Raw genomic sequence first — 21,922 nt, 5'->3', positions numbered from 1 at the left:
CTGCTGGCTGGGGCTGCTAGTCAGCGAAGGGGGACCGCGCTACAAAACCACACAAGCCACTGGCCAGGAGAAGTAGACAGCTTTATTGGCAGAAGCAGGAGAGCCAGGGAGCACGGGCTTATGCGCGATCTGCGAGCGATTCCGGGGAGGGGGCTGTGGACGGGAGTTATATAGGGTGAACGTGGAAACATTATCTGATTGGTTGGGACAGCAATATGTCTATATATGGTAACTATAGATTTACTAGACAAATGGCAGAGGGAGATGAAACGGCTGCTCGGCGCATGCGCACTGTCCAGGGAGGGGGTGGTGAGCAGGGATTACATAGGGCTAACGCGGAAGCATTACTTGATTGGTTGGGACTGTGACATGTCCATATAAGGTGGCCTTTATGATTACTTGGTTAGGTTGGGAGGGGGAGGCACGAAGGCAGCTTGGCGCATGCATACTATTCTCGGCCAGTGACTCAGCGCTCTCGAGGGCTATCCCTGAGTTTACTCAAGGGCCTGTAGGGTCTAGAGTTTACTCATAGTCCCATCCCTTCCAAGGCAAGTCTCATGGCTTGAATTTTAGCTGGGCCAGCTTTCCCTTCAGTACTGATAATTATGATTTCTTGGTTTGCTTATATTTCAATGGATAAAGGATAATTCTCTCATTTCAAAGTTGTTTGATATTTGTTTGAAAATTGTAACAACAAATTTAAGATTTTTTACCTAGTAATTTATTATTTCTGATGACTAGAGCTTGGATTAGAAAAACATTTACTTATGATAAATATTTAATTCATTTTTCTTACTTCCTATTCTAAGTCAAAAATCTATGCAAATTTAGAAGTTATGTCTTATTTTTAGGATTCTTATGGAGAGTTCTACAACTGAAAAACTATTATGTTGCTTTCTGTTTACTACTGGGATGCATTTCTACAATCTTTTCATTTGACTCTTCTATAGAAACTGAGATAAGTGGTCTAACTTCTGACAGTTTTGATGGTGATGTAGATGTCGTGAAATTGGATGTCTGCCCTTTTAGAGAAGGAATTCATTTCTATACATTCTACTAAATAACTTCAGTTTTTCCTTGTCTATATCCTCTAAATGAGGGCATTTAAATATGTTTTGCTGTTTGCTTGTTTAAATAAATTATGGCAGGCAGGTTGACACAAAAATCCTAAAAGTAGCAGTAATAAAATAACAGCTGGTATTATGGGTAGTTGTTTCATCCTATATACTTTTCTGTACTTTACAATGTCCTAATACAGAGTCTTAAATATAATAGGCTCAATAAATGTTTGATGAAATAATAATGAAAATATCTTATATAAAATCATATAACAGTTCTGTGACTCCAAATGCCTAGTGAAGGAAGTTAAAATCTATTTCCATTATGTCCATGTAAATGCAATGGAGGAAAAAAATGCTGAAAAAATTTTCTCTTCCACTTACAAAAAAACCCCTAAATTTTACTAGTGTATTTTTTCTTAGATTCATAGAAAAGTCATTTTTTCCTTCTAAATGAAAAACCATTGTTTCTTTTTAATGAAATGATTTCAATGGGTTTTTTTAAAGACCTTTTGTCCATTATGTACTGACGGTTTTACAGTGAGATGGCCATTCTTTCTAGATAAGACTTTCAAATAAATAGTCATAATTTCTTTTACCAACACTATGAAAAGCCATGATTTAAGTGCATTTCAAACCTGGATTTTCATAATGGCCTTTCAAAAAATTGGGAAGTATCCAAATCTTATGGAACACTGGTGGGAAATATAAGAAGAGGTAGAACTAGAAAGATAAAAATATCTCTGACACTATGGAAGTATTAGGGAGCAGGTTCAATGGTTTGCGATAAATAAGGAACTTCTGTTTGGGAGGTAAATATCTCACACCACTTATTTAATTTATTTTAAGACTAATGCCAAATAATTTTTTCTACCTGTTTAACCTTTGGGTTATTGGAACAAATGCAGACATTATACCTTGTAAATGAAACTACCTTGTTTATTTGAGGATGAAAGACCTAAAGATGCTGAAAGGGAGGTGTATTATTCAGGGTTCTCTAGGGAAACAGAATCAACAGGAGATATCTGTGAAGAGTATGGGATTTTGTAGGAGTATCTTATGTGACCACGGGGATTCACAAGTCCTGGTTCCACAAGCAGACGGCAAACCAGGGGCTCCGATGAAAGCCCAATGAAGGTCCTTGATGAGTTTCTGGGAGACACTGGATATCCAAGACAAGCTGGGAAATTCTCTCTGAATGCTGGAATCACTCCCCCTTTCAAGGCATTCAACTAATTGTATAAAGTGTCACTCTTTGCTGATGGAACTCTCCCTGGTTGGTGTAGATGTAATCAAACATCTATACAGTAAACTCACTGATGACTAAAGCCCATAAATGTCCTTGTATTACATTTAGCGCAGTGCTTACTTGACCAAACAACTGGGCACAATTACCTGCCATCACAGGAAGGATTATGTCTTGCTATTAAATTAGAAACATGCCAAATTCCCCTTTTATTATTATTATTTGTTGTTTATTTTTAAAGATTTATTTTTTATTTATTTCCCTTCCCTTGCCCCCTCCAACTCCCCTGTTGTCTACTCTCTCTGTCCATTTGCGGTGTGTTCTTCTGTGACCGCTTCTATCCTTATCAGTGGCACCAGGAATCTGTGTTTCTTTTCGTTGCGTCATCTTGCTGTGTCAGCTCTCTCTGTGTGCGGCACCATTCCTGGGCAGGCTGCACTTTATTTTGCGTGGGCGCCTTACGGGGCACACTCCTTTTGCGTGGGGCTGCCCTATGGGGGGGACACCCCTGTGTGGCAGGGCACTCCTTGCGCGCATCAGCACTGCACATGGGCCAGCTCTACATGGGTCAAGGAGGCCCGGGGTTTGAACCGCGGACCTCCCATGTGGTGCAAGAATGTCCTATCCATTGGGCCAAGTCTGCTTACCTATTATTATTATTTTTAACCATAGGAATAACAAATTGATGGAGAAATCACAATTGTGAGAAAGCATACTAATAGTTCTTAGTGACTTTTCTGAGGAGCACAGGAGTGAACCTGTATTTCAGTGAAATTGTGATAGATTGGATCCACATCTGTGTTCTCCTTGGGTCTCTGTGATAATCTTTCCTGTCTAAGCTCAAGTTTGGGAATGATTATGAACCTGCAACAGATAAAGTTAACTCAGGTTAAGGATATTGAGGCTGTGGGAGAGACTGAAATAGGAAGGTTTGAAAGCAGAGAGGAGCATTACCTGCTATATATTTGATCAAGTATTAACCGAGCATTATTTGGATATGGTTGTCAGTGACAGTTACTACTCCACAGTATAACCTGCCTTCTAAATAGCAACAAGCAAGCTAATGTGATATATCCTCAAAACACGTTCTTTAGGTAGAATGTTATAAAGCTTTAATTTTCGCTTTTTTCTATTTAAAGTTATAGTGAAGGAAAATAATTTCTGAATTTTTAGCTTATTTATCCATCAGAACAAAAAGGAATGATCTGTTTTTCAGGAACAAAGACACAGCTTTGAGCCTGAATTTAGAAAAAGGTATTATCTTAGAGTAGAAAGCTAAAGAGTATGACTTCAGAAGTTCTAGACTTGATTTTATTCATTAATTTTGAGAAAACTATTTAACCTTACTGATTTCATATCAACTTGTTGGATAGTGAATCATGTTCCCCCAAAAAGGCATGTTCAAGTCTCAGTCTTGTCCTGGGTGTGTGAACCCTTTGTAAATAAGATCTTTGAAGATGCTATTGTTTAAAGTGTGTCCAAACTGAATGAGGGTGGGTATTAATTCAATATGGCTGCAGTGTTTATAAGAACAGAAAATTGGACACGGAGGGGAAAGAGGCCAAGTGAAGCAGATAGAACCTGAAGGCAGTGGAACCTGGAAGAGAAGGGAGAAGATGCCACCATGTGCATTGCTATGTGACAGGAAAGCTAAGGACCTTCAAAAATTGCTGGCCAGGAATAAGATACCGACCTTAGTAGGAAGCAAGATGTCTATCCTTTGAAACTGTGAACCAATAAATTAATGTTGTTAAGCCAACCCATTGTGTGATATTTGATTTAGCAGCTGAGAAATTAAAACTTGCTTTATCTATCAAAATAGGACTTCCAAACTCTCAGATATAACTGAAGGTGTAAATACAATTAATCATGAATACCACCATATTTAAAAACAAGTCAGTAAGCAACAATAGAAACAAGAACCACCACTACCACAAAACAAAATGCTGTAACTAATGAACAAATATTGAACTCAGTTTCTAGACAAAAGTAGCTTTACCACCATTTCCTTGGAAAATATTGCTTTAAAAATAATAATATAAGTTTATTTAAAGCAATCTAGTCTTAAATTACATTTTAGGAATTAAATATTTATTCTGACCTGATGTGAGGGTATATACCATAATATACAGATCTTGAAGCAAAAGCTTTGGTTTTGGTCAGTCAGAAATGTTCAATTATGTCAAAACTTTAGTTAATGTGATAAAATGTCAGATTATAGTAGGATCTAAATAAGATACTTGAACATAATACTGCTAAAATATACTACTATATGTGTTTGTTTATATACCTATAATAGGAAGTATTTTCTCTGTGGCCATGATTTCAGAAGGACTGCGTTTATTTGCTTGTTTATTTAGAGGTTTGGTAGATGGTAGTGCTGTTATAGCTACTGGAACATGGAACTGTCGAAGCTCTAATTTTATGTTGTTACTAAGTGAGTCAGGAAATTTACTTATATTGTCTTTTTTTGCATGAAATCTGTTGGACAAAGTTCCCTAACATGTGTTTCCTATTGTCTGTACTTTTTAAAAATAAAATTTTACTGACATATAATACCTACATGCACATACATAAACAATAGTGTATATAGTAAAAACTGAACTTATAAAACACACATGCATATAATCATACAGCTCTCCCAAACATCATCCCATCACCCATTCCTTGCATTGTTGTAAAACATTTGTTACAATCTGTGAAAGAACATCATCAAAATATTACTACCAACTATAGCCCATATCATACATTTGGTATATTTTCCCCCAACCAACCTGATTATTAACACCCTATATTAGTGTTAATATTTGTTATAGTTCATGAGAGAATGTTCTTATATTTTGTTAACCGTGGTCCTTTCTCCTCCACTGGATTCCTTGTGTTATACAGACCCATGCTTTGTACAGTCCATTCCAAGTGTACACTCCATGGCTCTCATTTTCATCAGAATTATGCTATCATCACCTCAGTCAATTTTAGAACATTTTCATCATTCCAAAAGGAAAAATCCCATACTCTCTTATACCCTCTTATTTGTTGTCCCTTAGAATTGATATGTCTTCTGTGCCATTGCCACAAAAATATTACAATATTATTATTTATAATCCATGAGTTACTTTGTTTCTAATTTCCATATATATTATCATATTTTTAACACTTTATAAAAGAAGAATATTCTTATATTTATACTATTCACCACAATCTTCATCCACCAACAAAATCAAAATGTTGCCTGTACTTTTAAAAAATATTGCTAAATCTTTAGACTTGAGTCACATGTCATTAACTTGAATTTGTACAATGAAATCATCTTGAAAGAATTTCTAACTAGTTTGATTTAACTCCTTGTATTATTTTTCAAAATAAACACTCAACATTTTTATTAACTCATTTTGAATAAAATTATCTCTTATATATTATAAAATATTTTAAGTGTTTTAAACTAATGTCCCCAAAATTTACTAAAAGGAATATAAAGACTTAATAAATTATTCAAAGGCAAGAGATTAATATTGAGCTTCATAATCTTAGGTACTCATTTTCTCATATTTAATCTAATACAATCAAAATTGTCTTTATCATTTGATAACTTTCTTTTAGAACACAACATTTTCTTATAATCTCCAAAAGAATGAGTATATGAAGCACTAATAGAGATATTTGCAGAGAGAAATAAAATAGCCTGGAGATTAATTTCTAAATGTTAGTAGAGAAATTGCACTTAGTTTTACAAACATATGCATTATGCTCTTTTCTGGACAAATGTATTTTCAAAGTTTTATTTTCACATTTACAGCCTACCCTTTTTGTTTTTTTTGGTGTATCTGCATTCTCATTTATTAGTTTTATGATATGAATAAATAATTATCTTTTCATTTTTATCCTTTAATAACAGGGATAATATATACAAAGCCATGCAATTAAACTAAAAATAAAATAATACTGATTTTTTTACTGAAGTTAATGTTGATACAATCTTTTGGACTCTCATAGAGGCTAGATAACTTTTGTTTAAAACCAGCAGGAGGAGCTCTTACCTTGCTGGGTTAGTGTAATTAGTATTCAGAAAAACCTGAATTTGTGGGGGTTTTGTGTATGAAATAAATGATAAAATTAAGGCATTTCCCACACGTAATGGTATTAAAAATATCAAATATCTTCAACTTCCTTTTAATTTCAAGATATAATTTCCCTGCTAGGAATGTAAATTTTAAATTTTTTTTATTTTTATGAATTTTTAAAAGGTATTATTACAATGTAAGGAGGAAAATAAAGCAATTAGGTAAATCCTGTTTCTTGAAGCTACAAAGAAACAAAAAAATTTCTTCCTAAGGAGCTACATTGATGTGGATATATACCTATTCCTTTTCTGCTTGTCTTGAACTGAATATATTTCAAAATTTGCAGTTCAAATATCAAGAACAAAGTAGCCTAAATATGTTTTAGAAAGAATAATTTGTTGAAAATAATTTCTATATACAATCTATGAAAATAGAAATCTCCGTTGATAGACTTCAGTATATAATAATGTGGCATTTTTTAATACTGTACTCCGCTAAATCCCTCCACTTAAATGTGGTGATATGTAGGTAGTTCTGAAGAGATTTCTGTAGAAAGCACTGATGAGAAAACTAGGATCAAAAATAAATATTTGGAATAAGCAAAAGAAATAGTGATGTTTCTCTGCACCAATGAAAATAAAAAGAGAAAACAAATATATTTGTTGTTGTTAGAAATTAAAATGGTAGGGAAAAACTCCAACATTTTAAAAAAGATTTTTAGCAGGGCATTCTGGAGTTGGTCTCCTGGGGTGGAATTCAAATTATATCATTCTTTTATTTCAAGGAAAATAATTCAGCCTCTCTGAATTTCAGTTTCCTCTTCTGTAAATTGGGTCCTAAAGAAGAGGAGAAGGGAAAAAGGAGAAGGAAAATGAGACAACCTCATAGGACAGTGTGGAGCTTACTTGAAGATTATTTTTCCTTATGATAGTGACTGTGAATTGGTATCATTACTTTAGCAGCCTGTCAGGAAATAATGAGGTATTCTAAATGTATAAATGTGCTAGATTAGATGACTGACATTAAAATTTTTATAGCCTGGAGGAAGATATTGATATTACATTCTGTGAGCTATTGTAAATGGTATATCCTCCCAAATAAAAGAAATTTTATTTTATACCAAGTTAAATTTACATTTTAATATTTATTATAATTTCATCTTTAACTTTTTGTCTAGAATCAAATGGATCCTGGTGTTATTTTGTGTTTTACTTGTATATCAAATACATATATATATATATATATATATATATATATATATATATATATATATGATACAAACTTTACTGAATTATTTATTTGAATTTCTAATCTGTTTCTTTTGGGTTGGTTAGAATTGTATGTTAACATGGATTAAATGAAACCATAAAGAAAGCCTTTTTAAAAAGCTCTAACCCTTTAAGTCTCTTTTTGCCCTGTTAGCAGTCAGTAGAAGCTGTTAGATAGTTCACTAGGAAAAGCAAATGGTCATAGCCTAGTTCAGTCGTTCCTCTTTATTTTTTAGCTATACTATTTCAATACAGAGAAATGCCCTTTCACTAATTACTTTATTACTCAGAAGTCTATAGTCATATAGTAAAAGCAAAATAAATGTTTGATTCTTTTCCATTTATTTACCAGTTTAAAAAAACAATGGTTTCTTAATATGCAAAAGTGAACACTAAGTGTATTTTATTACCATGAATTCATGGATTTAAATATATTTTAAGTATTTTCAGTCTCTACAGTTGTTAACATTATTTTTGGCCTGTGGAAGTTTATGGAAGTTGACTCCTGAGTCTTTTTGGCACAACCCTAGTAGACATTGACCATACGAGCTTCTCTATTTTGGTATAATAAGGTCCACAATATATTACTTTTTCACAAAAAAAGGAACATGAATCTCATCAAGCCCCTAGAAATATCTACCAGTTTAAAGAAAATACAGGGGATAGGAGAGCATATTCAGTGATATCTCATGAATACAATCAGCAAAATCTAGAATATTGGACAAAACAACCAAGTTTTATTTTTGCAACAAATGAACCTCAGTTAGTGAAAAACACAATGTTGGTCATTAGGTACATGCCTATTAAAACAATGAGATACTGTTGTACTGGCCCTTTGGAATGGCTTGAAAATAATTGGAAAACACCAATTCCTAGTGAGAATATTTAGCAACTCAAAAACCATACATTCCTAGGGAAATGTAAAAATTGCACAGCTAATAGGAATAGTTTGGTGATTCCTTTAAAGTTAAGCACTCACTATATGATCCAGAAATCCCAATCCTAGTTATTTACCCTAGAGAAATGAAAACATACATCCACATAAAAATCTATATGAAAACTTATGGTGGCTTTATTCATAATGTTCTCAAACTAGAAATAGCCCAAATGTCTATCAGCTAGTGGATTCCATATAGTGCAATACATTTCAGCAATAAAAAGAAACTATTGATACATGCAACAATGTGGATGAATCTCAAACGCATTATGCTAAATAGAAGAAAGACTCAAAAGTTAATATGCTATGAGATTTCAATTATTTGACATTCTGGAAAAGACAAAAAATATAGGGGCATAAATCAGATTAGTGATTGCCTGGGGTTAAGTAGGGAAGTGGATTGACTACAGAGGGTTACAAGGAAATTTTTTGGGATGATGGAAACATTCTATAGCTTGATTGAGGAATGTTTCCATGGATCCACGAGGTTTTCAACATTTATAGACATGTATGCTTAAAAAGGGCTAATTTTATTATAATTATGTAATACCTGAATAAACAAAAAAAGATAATAGAAGGAACCTATAGTTTAAAAACCACCTAAATCCCAATGTACTGTGGTATACAGAACTTACTTGGAATCTGATTTCCCGTTAAGATATATTGAGATAATAAGGAAAAGTAAACATTAAGTAGATATTTGATGACATTAATGGATTACTGTTATATTAGTGAATTAATATATTGTAGTTATATTAGAGTCTTTATCTTAGAAGTACATACTAAATTTTCTACAGCTGAAATGATTTGACTGAAATTTGCTTCAAGAATTTTGCACTGGGGTAATAGGTAAACTTTTGTACATGAAACGAGATTGGTAATTACTGAAGCTCAGTGATTACTACATAAGGGTTCATTACGCCATTTTCTCTACTTTTTAAAAATAGTTGGAGGGTCTTCCACAGTCAAAACTAAAGAATTGTAGCTCAGTCTCACAAAATGCCTTTTAGCGAATAGATTTCAACAGTACTAAAGAATATTCTGTAACAAGTAGAGTATCCCAGAAATTTCAGGATGGTTTCACACTAAAAAAATACATCGATAATATGTATCATAGTGATTCAAATACGAAAACTATAGTCTTTACAATAAATGCTAAACAGCAAATGCCTAATAACATACTCCCAAAATATTTTTAAAACTACAAATAAAAAAAAAATACTTCCTGGGGTGTGGATGTGGCTCAAGCAGTTGAGTGCCTGCTTCTCACATGGGAGGTCCCAGTTTTGGTTCCCGGTGCCTCTTAAAAACAGAACAAAAAAAGCAACAGCAAGCAAACAAATGAAAAAACCAATTCAGGGGATTCAATGTGGTGCAGTGGTTGAGTATCAACTTCCCATATACGGGGTCCTGGGTTCAATCCCCGGCCCCAGTACCTTAAACACAAAATGAAAAACAAACAAAAATCCCACTTCCTTATTAACAAGATAAAGAACTAAATCTCATGAAGAGTTATTAAAGCATTCTTTCTTAGAGTATGGTACATAGCCCCTTGGCATTTAGGAATTCTAGTTAAAAATAAAGATCTACTGAATCATGGGCCCTACAGATTTACATGCTGGACACTATAAAAATCTCCCCCATAGATTTTTATCTGCCTTTCCAGATTAATTTTTATCCTTCTATTTGACCAAACAAAATCACCACACCTAGTTGCCTAGTCATGTCTCAGTTATTTTATATAAATTACTTCTAAACTTTATAGAAGTCACTTCTAAAATGAAACATAAGAATGAAACTATTTCTCATCACATCTGGTTGAAAACACCCTCATTCTAGCCTAGCCCTTTTCCTTTCTGAAGTTCTTGCAGACTTTCTTTCCCAACTTTAGCCTAATTTATTGCTACAGAAATGTGTATTACTCTATTTTAGATTTTAACAGATATTATATTGATTTGTTTACATGTCTGCCTTTTTGACCAGATTATGAATGACTTTTGGACAGAAAAAAAAATACATGTTTTTATTTTTGGTTTTGCATCTAACAGTAAATATACTACCTAGCACATACAATGATAATCTATGCTTTCAAGATAGTAGGTTTATGAAGAATGAGTTGTTTTCATACTTTGCCAGTAATTAAGGACATGAAATAACACAAAAAGAAAATAAAGAATCCTGCTTTAATATAGTTTTTTTCCCCTTAGTTTGGTACAAAAAGACTATCTATGAAAGTCGGGGTGGGGGGGGGGAAGTGAAGGTGGTTACTACATTATTTTTAAAAGTCTATTAAAGTGACTGTTAATTCTCTTATTCAGTTATCTCATTAATTGTCATTAAGTACAACAGTATATATGTTAAAAGTTAACTTGCAACCATCTCATGCATTTTTTCAATACTTAATATTATTAAACATTATACACTGTTTATAATATAATTTTTATAAGCAATGCAACTTACTGAAGCTAATGCAATGAATAATATTAAGAGTAGTTGACATTACTGATCTAAATAACTTTAACACATTTTTTGCATCAATTGAGAAATTCATTCAGGTTTTTTTTTATTTATTTAATTTCAGTTGTGTTGCTTGATACAACAACTGTGCTGGGAGAGCTAGGATGGAAAACATATCCATTAAATGGGGTAAGTTTAAATGTCTTTTGAAAATTGTCATTCTTATTAGGTCTTTAGGGCCTGTTGCAATAGCTAAAGGAATAGTGAGTTGGAGCTCTGATTTTGGTTAATTTTAGCATTTAACTTAACCTCCTTAAAAAATGTTTAAATACAGTCATCATTGGTGAGCAAGGGACTGATAAGTAAATTAAGCATCCTGGCTTTCTTCCAAGTTAGTAATTATTCTTTAATACCATCCTATATTTCCCATGTAAGTGTTTTTAAAAGTAAATTTCTATGGGCAATTGAAAGACATTTTTGTGTATAAGTATTAAATTTGCTTACATCTAGGGGTATTTCTGTATAAACAAACTTTAGATTTTCATAACCTAGGTGGATTGTACGGAATTAATGGTAGAAACTTTGAGCCCACTGAAGCAGCACATACTTTTTTAACTTGACAAAAAGATATGTTGTGATTAGAATTTTTTGGCTTTGATTACCAGTAGTTGTTTTTGAAGGCCTATGAGGCTGTATAGTTTATTGTTTTTTCAATTATTGACATCATTTTTGCTGTAGTTGCACTTATTCTTTATGCATTGGTATATTTTGCATTATTTTCACACTGCAGTATATTTCTAATTTTTTCTTTTCATGCTAAAATAAAAGGTTGCTTTGTGAAACTTTTTGCATTGATTTTTGTCTGTTTAAATACAATCTTCAATAATCGTCAACCTTTTTCAAATAAATTTGGGTTAGTTGTCTTTTTCTTGAAATTAAATTTTTCCTATTCATCACTTTATTAATTGATATTTTAATTTTTAAAATTTACAATTATTTCAAATTCACAAAAATAAAAAAATAGAAAAAGGCATTTCAACAAATTATGGAAATATTACTCCTAAAAACTTCCTTTTCAGGCACTTTTATCTCATCTAATTCCAGCTGCTAACTTAGTTGTTGTTCTAGTGTTCAGAAAAATACACAGAAGAACACAGATTATTTGAATGATATAGTCAGGGTCTCTTTATTAATGATAAAAAATGAAGAGAAAAAAATGCCTAACTGTATTCATATCTCAAAAAATAAAACCCCGTATTCTTTTATTTTACCTTCAGAATTAATATAATACCAATTTTGCTTTTTCTACAAACATTACAATGTTGTTGTTAACTATAGTTCATGAATTATATTAGAATATTTTTCCTATGTGTTATCACATTTTTAATACCCTGTAGTAGAACATTCCTTTATTTATGTTATTGACTGTAATTGTCCTCTATTTCCAAAATCATTGTTATACATTCCCAATATTATCCTCCAGCTGTCCTCCAACTAACATTAATCTCAGGCAGGGGAAGAAGATGCTGGATCTATGTAGTGTAATAAGGTCATATGCAAATATGTGGTAACCGTTGGACTTGAGGGTAACCCATAAGGAATCTAACAAATCTAACGAACACTGTTGATTTATGGATGTGATTGTGGCTGAAATGAGTAGTCTAGGAAGATGGATTGATATTTTTAAATTGCATCTTTCATAATATCTATAAATTTAAATATGAAAGAAGTTGACCCAAACATGTTTTGTTCTTTTAAAATCTTTAAAATATTGCTCTTTGAATATGAAATTTTACATCATTTGTAAATGTGTGCATTTTCAAATAAAAATTATTTCAAAGTGTTAACCTTTCCTCGATTCCTTTTAACAAGCTATTTGCTTATTTAGTTATGTTTGTTTTATGTATTATGATTTTTTTTCTAAAGGTTTCATTTTATTTTAATGGAACTATCCTGAGAAAGATATCTTTTAAAACTAAAGCTATGCTTTCATCTTCATTATCTTATTTATATTCAAACAAATAAACGTGTTTATTTATATAGCAAGTAGGGCATGTTTATCATAATTACTTTGAAGAAATCAAGTTTTTTTTCTAGAATATCCTTCAAATACACAAGGATGTGTTTTCCTCAGTATACAAAAGAATTTATAAGAATACAGTGGAAAATGAGTATGGTTAAAATTTATTGAGAATTTACTACATTAGGTTTTGTGAAAAGCACTTTACTCACAGTAGACTTATAAAGCAAGTATAATTTATCCCCATTGAGGAACATGGAAATTGAGACTCAGTTATGTTAAACAATTTTTACAGGGTTAGAGTATTTAAGTAGTACAGCAAAGGCTATAATCCAAATAAATCCCAATCTTGACTCTTAGAAATGGTTGTTTCCCCAGCTAGTGCTTTTTGTTTTTTCTAAAGTCCTACCATGAAGAGATAAAGGCCAAAGGCCAATGAGCATTGACTACACAGGGAAAAGTAGCACATGGATTCAGATTTTAAAATGTAAATTTAATTACCTCGGAATATTACTGTTGGCACAGGATATTACTATTTTAGATACTATTTTAGATTACACCCTAAATAATAATGTATATATGACAAGTGTAAGCAATAAAAATATTTGAAAACGGGAACACATGGATATATTTCATAATAATGTAGTTAAAGCTATATGAAATTGATAAAATTTAATCAAAGGGAGCAATAAAGTGAATAAACCACCATACATACGATTGAAAGCAAATATAAAACTTCAGTTTTTTTCTCTTTTAATGAAGAATAGATACTAGTACGAGTGGAGCTTTAATGCTATTATTACAAGCTTAACAGTAAGGAAGTAATAAGGAGGAAAACCCCTGAAAGGTGGTCACCCAAAATGGCAAGAATGAAAATAATTTTAACAGCAATATTGGTTAAATAATTTTAGATATACCAAAGCTTAGTTTATAACAAGCTAATTAGAATGATCATTTTGACAGTTACTCTTTTTCAGAGACACTATTTAGTTGGTTTTACAAATACAACATGGGTTGAAAAGATAAGCAGATTATGCAGTAAGTATATATATTTCTGTGAACTTAGTATTTCCTAGGAAAAAGTTTTTAGTTTTTAAGATATTCTTTCTGTAAATGAAGAGATTTAATTTTGAAATTATATAATGTACTATATAAAATATGACATACTAAGTATTTATTTCCATATTTTTTAACTTAAAATAGCTTTTTCACCAGTAATATCATGCTGATGTATTTACAGAAGAAGCATTAATGAATGCCTATAGACAAAACCATTACTTGTTGTTTTGAGTAGGAAGCAAACATCTATAGTTAGCAAATAATGAATATGGATGAATGACATTTTTGTTTTGAAATCACAAAAACAGAATACATTAATTTTCTGAAAAAAGGCTTGCGTCTAAACTCTCATTTGTGCCAACATTAAAAATTTATTTTATTTTATTTAAAGCATGGTCTAGAATTCAGTTTAACAAACTTCTATTTTATGTTCCCTTAGAAGATTGAAAGGAAAGGATGCTCAAAATTTAGGCAACATGATATAATTGATATTATATCAGAGTGAAATTGAACATTTTGAATAGTGAAATTGAACAGAATGAAATTGCACATTTTGAATAGAGGTTGAAGCTTGGTTTTAGATATGATTGAATACATCAGAGAATTTGGGAATTAGTGGTTGTAGTTCTTAGGTTAACACTGCTCTTAATGTCAAGAATTTTGTATGTACATAATTGACAGCTCTTAAGAACTTTATCCCCTGAGTATCCCATCCATCCTTTACTTGTCAACATAATATACTAATATAATAAAATTATGATCATCTAGCAGAGTAGCCAAGTATCATGATAATCAATGAAATGATGTCATCTGAATAACTTTTTTACATAGCACTATAGAAGTTATACGTTTTTTTGACAAACATTAAGTATAGGCATATTCTTTGGCTTTTCTATTTGCTGTGGATTACTAATACTTGATTAATTATTAATCTTACTCTGAAAACTGAAGGACACATTTCCATTTGAAAAATTTCCTGGGAAGGTCGGGTAGTCTTTAAAAAAGACGTCATATCATTTTTAGTGCTAATAAAAACAAAGAAACCTATGAGATACTGCTCATTTAGCAACTTTATATAAAAGAAAAAAAATTTTTAATGTTAGTCTCCTAGGTTTATTCTAAATTGAAAATTCTATGAAAGAAGCCATAGAAAAGTTCTTAAAACATTAAATTTTCATGTTACCCCTTACCTTTTGGTATTTTTAAAAAATATTTTTTAAAAAATTCAGTGTATTTTAGCCAATATATAACATTTTAAGTAAAGGAAAAGTATGCTTATATTAGGATGACCTGTATTTGGGTGTGATATTCAAAGTAGTTAATATTACAGATTGGGCCCAATTAAATGAGATATACCAGTCAAAATGCCATATTGGGCCATCCTGCCTTAATAGTAACTCTGACTAATAATAAGTCACTGTTGATAATTATTTTTAAAATGTTTTTAAGAGTATAAACAAAGGAATTTTGTTATTAAAAGCCTATTATTTAGTTTAAACTTCATTATTTATGTTTGATATCATTTCAAATTTAAAAGCTATGTGGCTTTTTTATTTTGGTGCTATAATTAAATGTATAAATGATTTATTTGGGTAGCCACATAATAGTAATAATGGTAATTAAGAGTACTTCTACCTGAATAAAAGCTACTAGCTAAAATATAACATTTCATAATAACAATAATTCCACAAAATATTGCTTAATTTATCATTAAAATTACATATAATCAGTGTTAATTGATCAAACTTGATTTTAAGTACTCTGTCAACTAATGTGAAAGATTAACTTAAACATTTATTTTTAATCAATTTTTTTTTTAAGATTTTAGTCATCTGTTTCTTCCACCCCCTTGTTGTTTGCATTTGCTGTACCTGTTTGTTGTGTGCTGGTCTATTTTTTTGTTAGGAGGCATAGGACTGACCCTGGGACTTCCCGTATGGGTGGGAGGCAACTAATCACTTGAACCACCTCTGCTCCGTACTTTGTTGTGTCTCTTATTATGCTTTCCATCCGTGTGTCTCTTGTTGCATCAGCTTGCCATGCCAGCCCGTCACATCAGCTCACTGTCTTGCTTGTATCTTCTTTAGGAGGCACTGTGAATGGAACCTGGCCTCCCATGTGATAGGCAGGAGCTCAATCACTTGAGCCACATCTGTTTCCCTAATCTCGATATTTTGAGCAAGAAAATGAAAGATTTTCTTGTCCCAGATACTTTTCCCCCATTCATTTCTTTTTCCTACTAGCAAGTAGTTACATTTTAAAAGTTCATCTTTAATGTATATATGATAGTTCATATCTCTATTTCATAAATGTAATGGACATAGATGAAGGTACTCCAATATTCAAAATGCAAAGTTCATTTTCAGCAGTATAGTGTACTTTATCAAAAATGAAAGGAAAATTGAATCTTAGAAAAAAGTGCTATTTAATATTAGGTTGCATTTTTTATGACAATTAGATATGGAAAACTTTGTGTCTCTCAGATGCCAAATAATGGTTTTAAATATCATGTAATTTTTATATGTATTTTTTGCATACTATGATTTAGATGGTCATTAGGACTTGAGTAAAGTAAGATCACACAAAATATATGACGTCTGTTAGACAAGAAAGATTGCTTTTATGACTTTCACCCTGAGATAGTTAAGAAAATAGGGATTCATATCTAAATAACTTAAAAATACATGTCTAATTAAAAGCTGTTAGTGAACTTAGTAACCAATGAATTTTATAACAGAGGAACATATTATAAACTCTGTAGAAAGATACTTCGTTCAATAAATCAGAGTACATCATTTCCTAATATCATTTTACAAAGGTTTTTTAAAAATTGTATGTATATATGGTAGAGAATGGAATAACTACAAATAAATATTTCCTGTATTTGTATTGTTATTTCTGTGTTTCATATGGTAAGCACCAATTTATCATAGTTTCCTCAGAGAAACTTCAGAAAATGTAATTTTAAGTATCCATTAGATTAATTTCAAGTGTTAGTTCATATTTGAAAGAAATGCTTTAGTTTTTGAAAAATGAGCCATTATTTGAAAATTTCATAGATTGATTTGGACTTGAATATCTACTTTATACATATGACTAGCAAAGCAGGGCTCTAAATGCACATTCTCTTTAAACTTGGTGTTTATAAGCCATGTGGTGTTTTGAAGCTGTATGTACCCATAAAAACATTCTTAAATCTAATCCATTCCTGTGGGTGTGAACCCATTGTAAGAAGGACCTTTTGAAGAGGTTACTTCAATTAAGTAATGGCTCAGTTCAATCAAGGTTGGTCTTATCATGTTACTGGAGTCCATTATAAGCGGATGAAATTCAGACAGAGAGAGAAAAAATCCAAGGAAGCAAGAAGCTAAAAGCAAAGAAACCTGAAAGAGAAGGGAGAGACCAGTAGATGCCACCATGTGTCTCGCCATGTGACAGAGGAGCCATGGATTGCCAGCAGCTGGTCTTCTGCAATAAAGCAGTCCTTGATGATGACTTAATTTGGACATGTTCTTGGCCTCAAATTGTAAGCTAATAAATTTCCATTGTTTAAACCAAATTTATTTCATGGTATTTGCTGGAACAGCCTAGGAAACTAAAACAAGCCATCTGATAGGTGTGTAACATTAATGCTCATCTGTATTAGGAGGAAATAGTACTCATTCTATTAGATTATTGTGAGGATTAGTGATTTAATATATGTAAAGAACTGGAAACAGTGCCTGACTCAAAATAAGCACTACAGAAATTATTATTGTCATGCCATAATTATTGCTATGTCATAATTATTGCTATTATTATTTTGGGTACTCTGATGACATTAAATATTTTGAAGAAATGAAGTATCTAGGTATTTTCATATAGGCATTTTGCTTCCTTGCTTTTTCTTGAATCACATTTTCATCACCTATGTTTTCTCCAGATCCATAAATAATAAGTATATTTTCAACTGTCACAGATACATGATTGGCTAAAACATTTGCTAAAAGTTTCACAAATCATGATTTTTTAATTAGTTTCCCCTAAACTTTTGTTTTTTGTTTTTTGGGTTTTTTTTTTTTTGCAGTAAATGCTCTTTGAAATTTCCACGTTCTCTTCATTTCAGTCGCTATCAGTAGTCTGGTTTTATTTCAAGCCCATTTAATCTAGAAAATAAATCATTTATGCTTTTGTTTACATGCTTTTCTTCCTTACAAATCATGAAGGGGACCTTTAGACCTTTTCTATAGTGTACAAGTTGAGCAGTAAGTTCCGATATTCCAATATCGGAACTCTGAGAAATTCACTTCCATGTATCTTGGCTTTACAGAAGGCAGCTTATAAACTTCTGCCGCAGAATACTCCAAATTATCATGTGTCATGTATCTCAAAAAGGCAAATGTTCTTAGTCAATTTTTCATGAAAATAATTTCTAGATTTAATATATTCCTATTTGTGCACTTAATGGCATATTTTTCTTTTCCAGTTGATTTTGAGGTATACCTGAAGAGTGTATTTAAAAAGAGAGAGGACACAGAGGAATAATTAAGGTTATTCCCAGATATATCAATTGCTGTAAAAACAAGCCAGCCTGAAATTTGGAGACTTAAAACACATGTATTTTTGTTTCTAAGTCTATAGATAGTCTAGGCCTAGGTGATCCTTCTAGCTTGGGCCAAGTGAGGATGATCTAATTGGGTTTGCCCTATGTGAGCTGGCATGTCTAGTGAGGGCAGACAAGTTTAGAATGGTCTTCCCTGAGATGGCTCTTCTTCACAGCCTACAGAAGCTCCTCTGGACTTGTTCACATGGTGATGGCAGAGATCTGATAGAAAGTGAAAGTCTTCAAGGCCAACATGGATTTAAAAGGATGAGGAAAAAGAATCTTATCACTTGGGAAGCAGATTCAGCCCACGGATAGGGTGTCCACTTACCACCTGGGAGGTCCAAGGTTCAAACCCAGGGCCTCCTGACCCATGTGATGAGCTGGCCCATGCACAGTGCTGATGCATGCAAGGAGTGTTGTGCCATGAAGGGGTGTCCCCTGTGTAGAGGAGCCCCACGGGCAAAAGAGTGTGCCCCATAAGGAGAGCCGCCCAGCACGAAAAAAACAAAAAGAAAAACGTGCAGCTTGCTCAGGAATGGTACTGCACACACGGAGAGCTGACGTAGCAAGACGATGCAACAAAACAAGACACAGATTCCAGGTGCCGCTGACAAGAATACAAGTGAACACAGAAGAACACACAGCGAATGGACACAGAGAAAAGACAACTGGGGTGTGGGAGTGGGGAAGGGGAGAGAAATGAATAAAATAAATAAATAAAAGTCATGGTATTAAAAAATAAAGAATCCATCACTTGATGGGAAGAACTGGAAAATCACATTGTGGGGAGTATATGTGGCTCAAGCATTTGAGTACCTGCTTCCCATGTGGAAGGTCCTGGGTTCAGTTCCCCGTGCCTCCTAAAAAGAATACAAAAAAACAGCAAACAAGGCAAATGAGAAAAAAATTTAGGGGAACTGATGTGGCTCAGTAGTTGAGTGACAGTTTCCCACATACAAGGTCCAGGGTTCAATTTCTGGCCATGGTACGTGAAAAAAAAAAAAAAATCAAGTTGCAAAGGTGGAGAATCTGGGTAATTGTTCTAATCAGTCAACCACACCAAATCATAGATACTTTAGAGTCAAAAAATTGCATGGTAAATACAAGAAAAAGGATAAATTGACCAACCAATGGACCAGAACCTGAAAAAAAGAACATATATAAGAATGAAATACGTGAAGAAATAATTATTCAACTAAATGGGGCATTAAATATTTGTTTAGTAAAAAAGTTGTTTGTCCAAGTAGCTAAAGATTTTGAAAGAAAATGCTGGAAATTTTTATTAACACAATATAAGATAAAAGAAGAAAATAAAATATAAATACAAAATACATATATTTTATATATAAAATATATATACACATATTTACCTTCCATTTCCTTAGCCATTTATTTGATAACCTGTTATACCAGTTTTTAACAGCTTGATGTTATCCTTGATTTGTTGCTGTCAGTGTTACTAAACACATTTTGTTACACAATCTATATCAAACCTCTATCAAAATTGTTCACATAACACAAAATAAATAGTGGAAATAGAAGCTACAATGATGTTTGTATTAGTCTGCCAAAGGGGAGGTGATGCAAAGTAACAGAAATCTGTTGACTTTTATAAAGAGTATTCATTTGGTAAAAGCTTTCAGATACAAGGCCCTAAACAGTCCAGGTTGCTTTCTCAAATTCAGTTGCCATATTTTGAAGCAAGATGGTCACTGATCTGCCCCATCTCTCCTCCTGGGCTTCCTTGTTCCCTTAAGGCTCCATGGGCCTCGCTTCTTCCTAATCTCAGCTCTAGGCTGGCTTAGGGCTGTGTCTCAAGGCTTCCTCTCTCTCAGCTGCATACTATCAGGCAAATGGCTCATTTCTCCCTGGGACCCCAGGAGAATAAAAAATAACGGCTCTCTCCTCTTTCCAGTATCTTCTTGAGTGAGTGTCCCACCAAGGGGGCGGGGACTGGACCTGAGTTACACCTTACTGATGTAACCTAATCAGAAGCCCTAAATTGATTTTATCAAGTAAACTTAAATCAGAGGCCTCCCACTGAATTTAATACCATCAATGGGTATCACACCCAGAGGAACAGATTCGTTTACAACCTAATCTTTCTCTTTTTGAGAGTCACAAAAATAATCTCAAACTGTCACAATCTACCCTTTGAATCCCAAAAAGATACTACAATATTCCAAAAAAATCTTAAATCCTTTCAATAGCACTGCTAAGTACAAAATCGGATCACAGTCAGTTACAGAACTAAAATTTATCTTGGAGGAAAGCCCTCTACCTGTCGATGTGTGAAACTTACAAAATAAGACATCTGCTTCTAATATACAGAGGCACAGACGTAGGATAAACATTTGCATTACCACAAGGAGAATTTGGGAGGGAAACATGTTTCAGTCCCCAACAGTTCCCAAAACCTGCAGGGCTTACTCCATTAGATTTCAAAGTCTGAGAGTCATTCTTTTTTGTTTATTTTTGTTTTTATTTTATTTTTTATTATCCTTTGACTGTGACTGAGCACAAATATACAAAGAATTATTCACAGCTTAGTGAATCACTATAAATTGTCCAAACTTGTATCTCCTACAAGGTCAGTAAATAGAACTTGTCCTCTCCCCTGAGTACTCCATAAGCATTGTCACAATTACAGCCTCTTCCTCCCTCGAGAAGCAGCTCCTACCCTGGTGCTTAGAGTCAGAACTCTTCACATTCCTTTACACTTCATTTCTTGACTGTGCATCTGTAGACACTAAAATCTGTATTTTTTATTTTGTCTTTCAGGGATATTTACTTTCCGTGTGCACAGGCCTAAATTTTTAATATAACCTGCTAGTTTTCACAAGTGCCTGATTGTCTTTTCCAGAGACCGACCTTCCTTCCTCCCTCCCTCCTTCCCTCCCTCCCTCCTTCCCTTTCTTTTTTCAATTGTCTTTTTGAAATATACACAGATCACAAAAAATGTTACTTTGAAAAATATTAGAGGTTCCCATATACTCCACACCCCAGCCCACTCCTCCCACATCAACAACCGCTTTCATTATTGTGGCATATTCATTGTATTTGGTAAATACATTTTGGAGCACTGCTGCACCACGTAGATTACCATTTACATTGTAGTTTACACTCTCCCCTAGTACATTCAGTGGGTTATGACAGGATATATAATGTCCAGCATCTGTCCCTGCAATATCATTCAGGACAACTCCAAGTCCTGAAAATGCCCCCACATCA

The 21,922-nt window shown here is 32.9% G+C and overlaps 1 protein-coding gene across 16 annotated transcripts in view; it reads left to right on the top strand.

The window, feature by feature from the left end:
- EPHA6 (EPH receptor A6) overlaps positions 1 to 21,922 on the top strand; it is a 975,172-nt gene that overhangs the window by 64,287 nt on the left and 888,963 nt on the right. For 14 of the 16 annotated variants that reach the window (XM_058296026.2, XM_058296023.2, XM_058296024.2 and 11 more), the window contains exon 2: positions 11,152 to 11,216. The exons of the other annotated variants lie outside the window; for them this stretch is intronic. In XM_058296026.2, coding sequence (XP_058152009.1) covers positions 11,152 to 11,216 — 65 coding nt within the window. The remainder of the gene's footprint in view (positions 1 to 11,151; positions 11,217 to 21,922) is intronic. 16 annotated transcript variants of the gene reach the window in all.

This window comes from Dasypus novemcinctus, chromosome 4 (genome assembly GCF_030445035.2).
Source record: "Dasypus novemcinctus isolate mDasNov1 chromosome 4, mDasNov1.1.hap2, whole genome shotgun sequence".
In the NCBI taxonomy this organism is placed as follows: Eukaryota; Metazoa; Chordata; class Mammalia; order Cingulata; family Dasypodidae; genus Dasypus; species Dasypus novemcinctus.
This window is presented reverse-complemented; position numbering and strand designations above follow the sequence as displayed.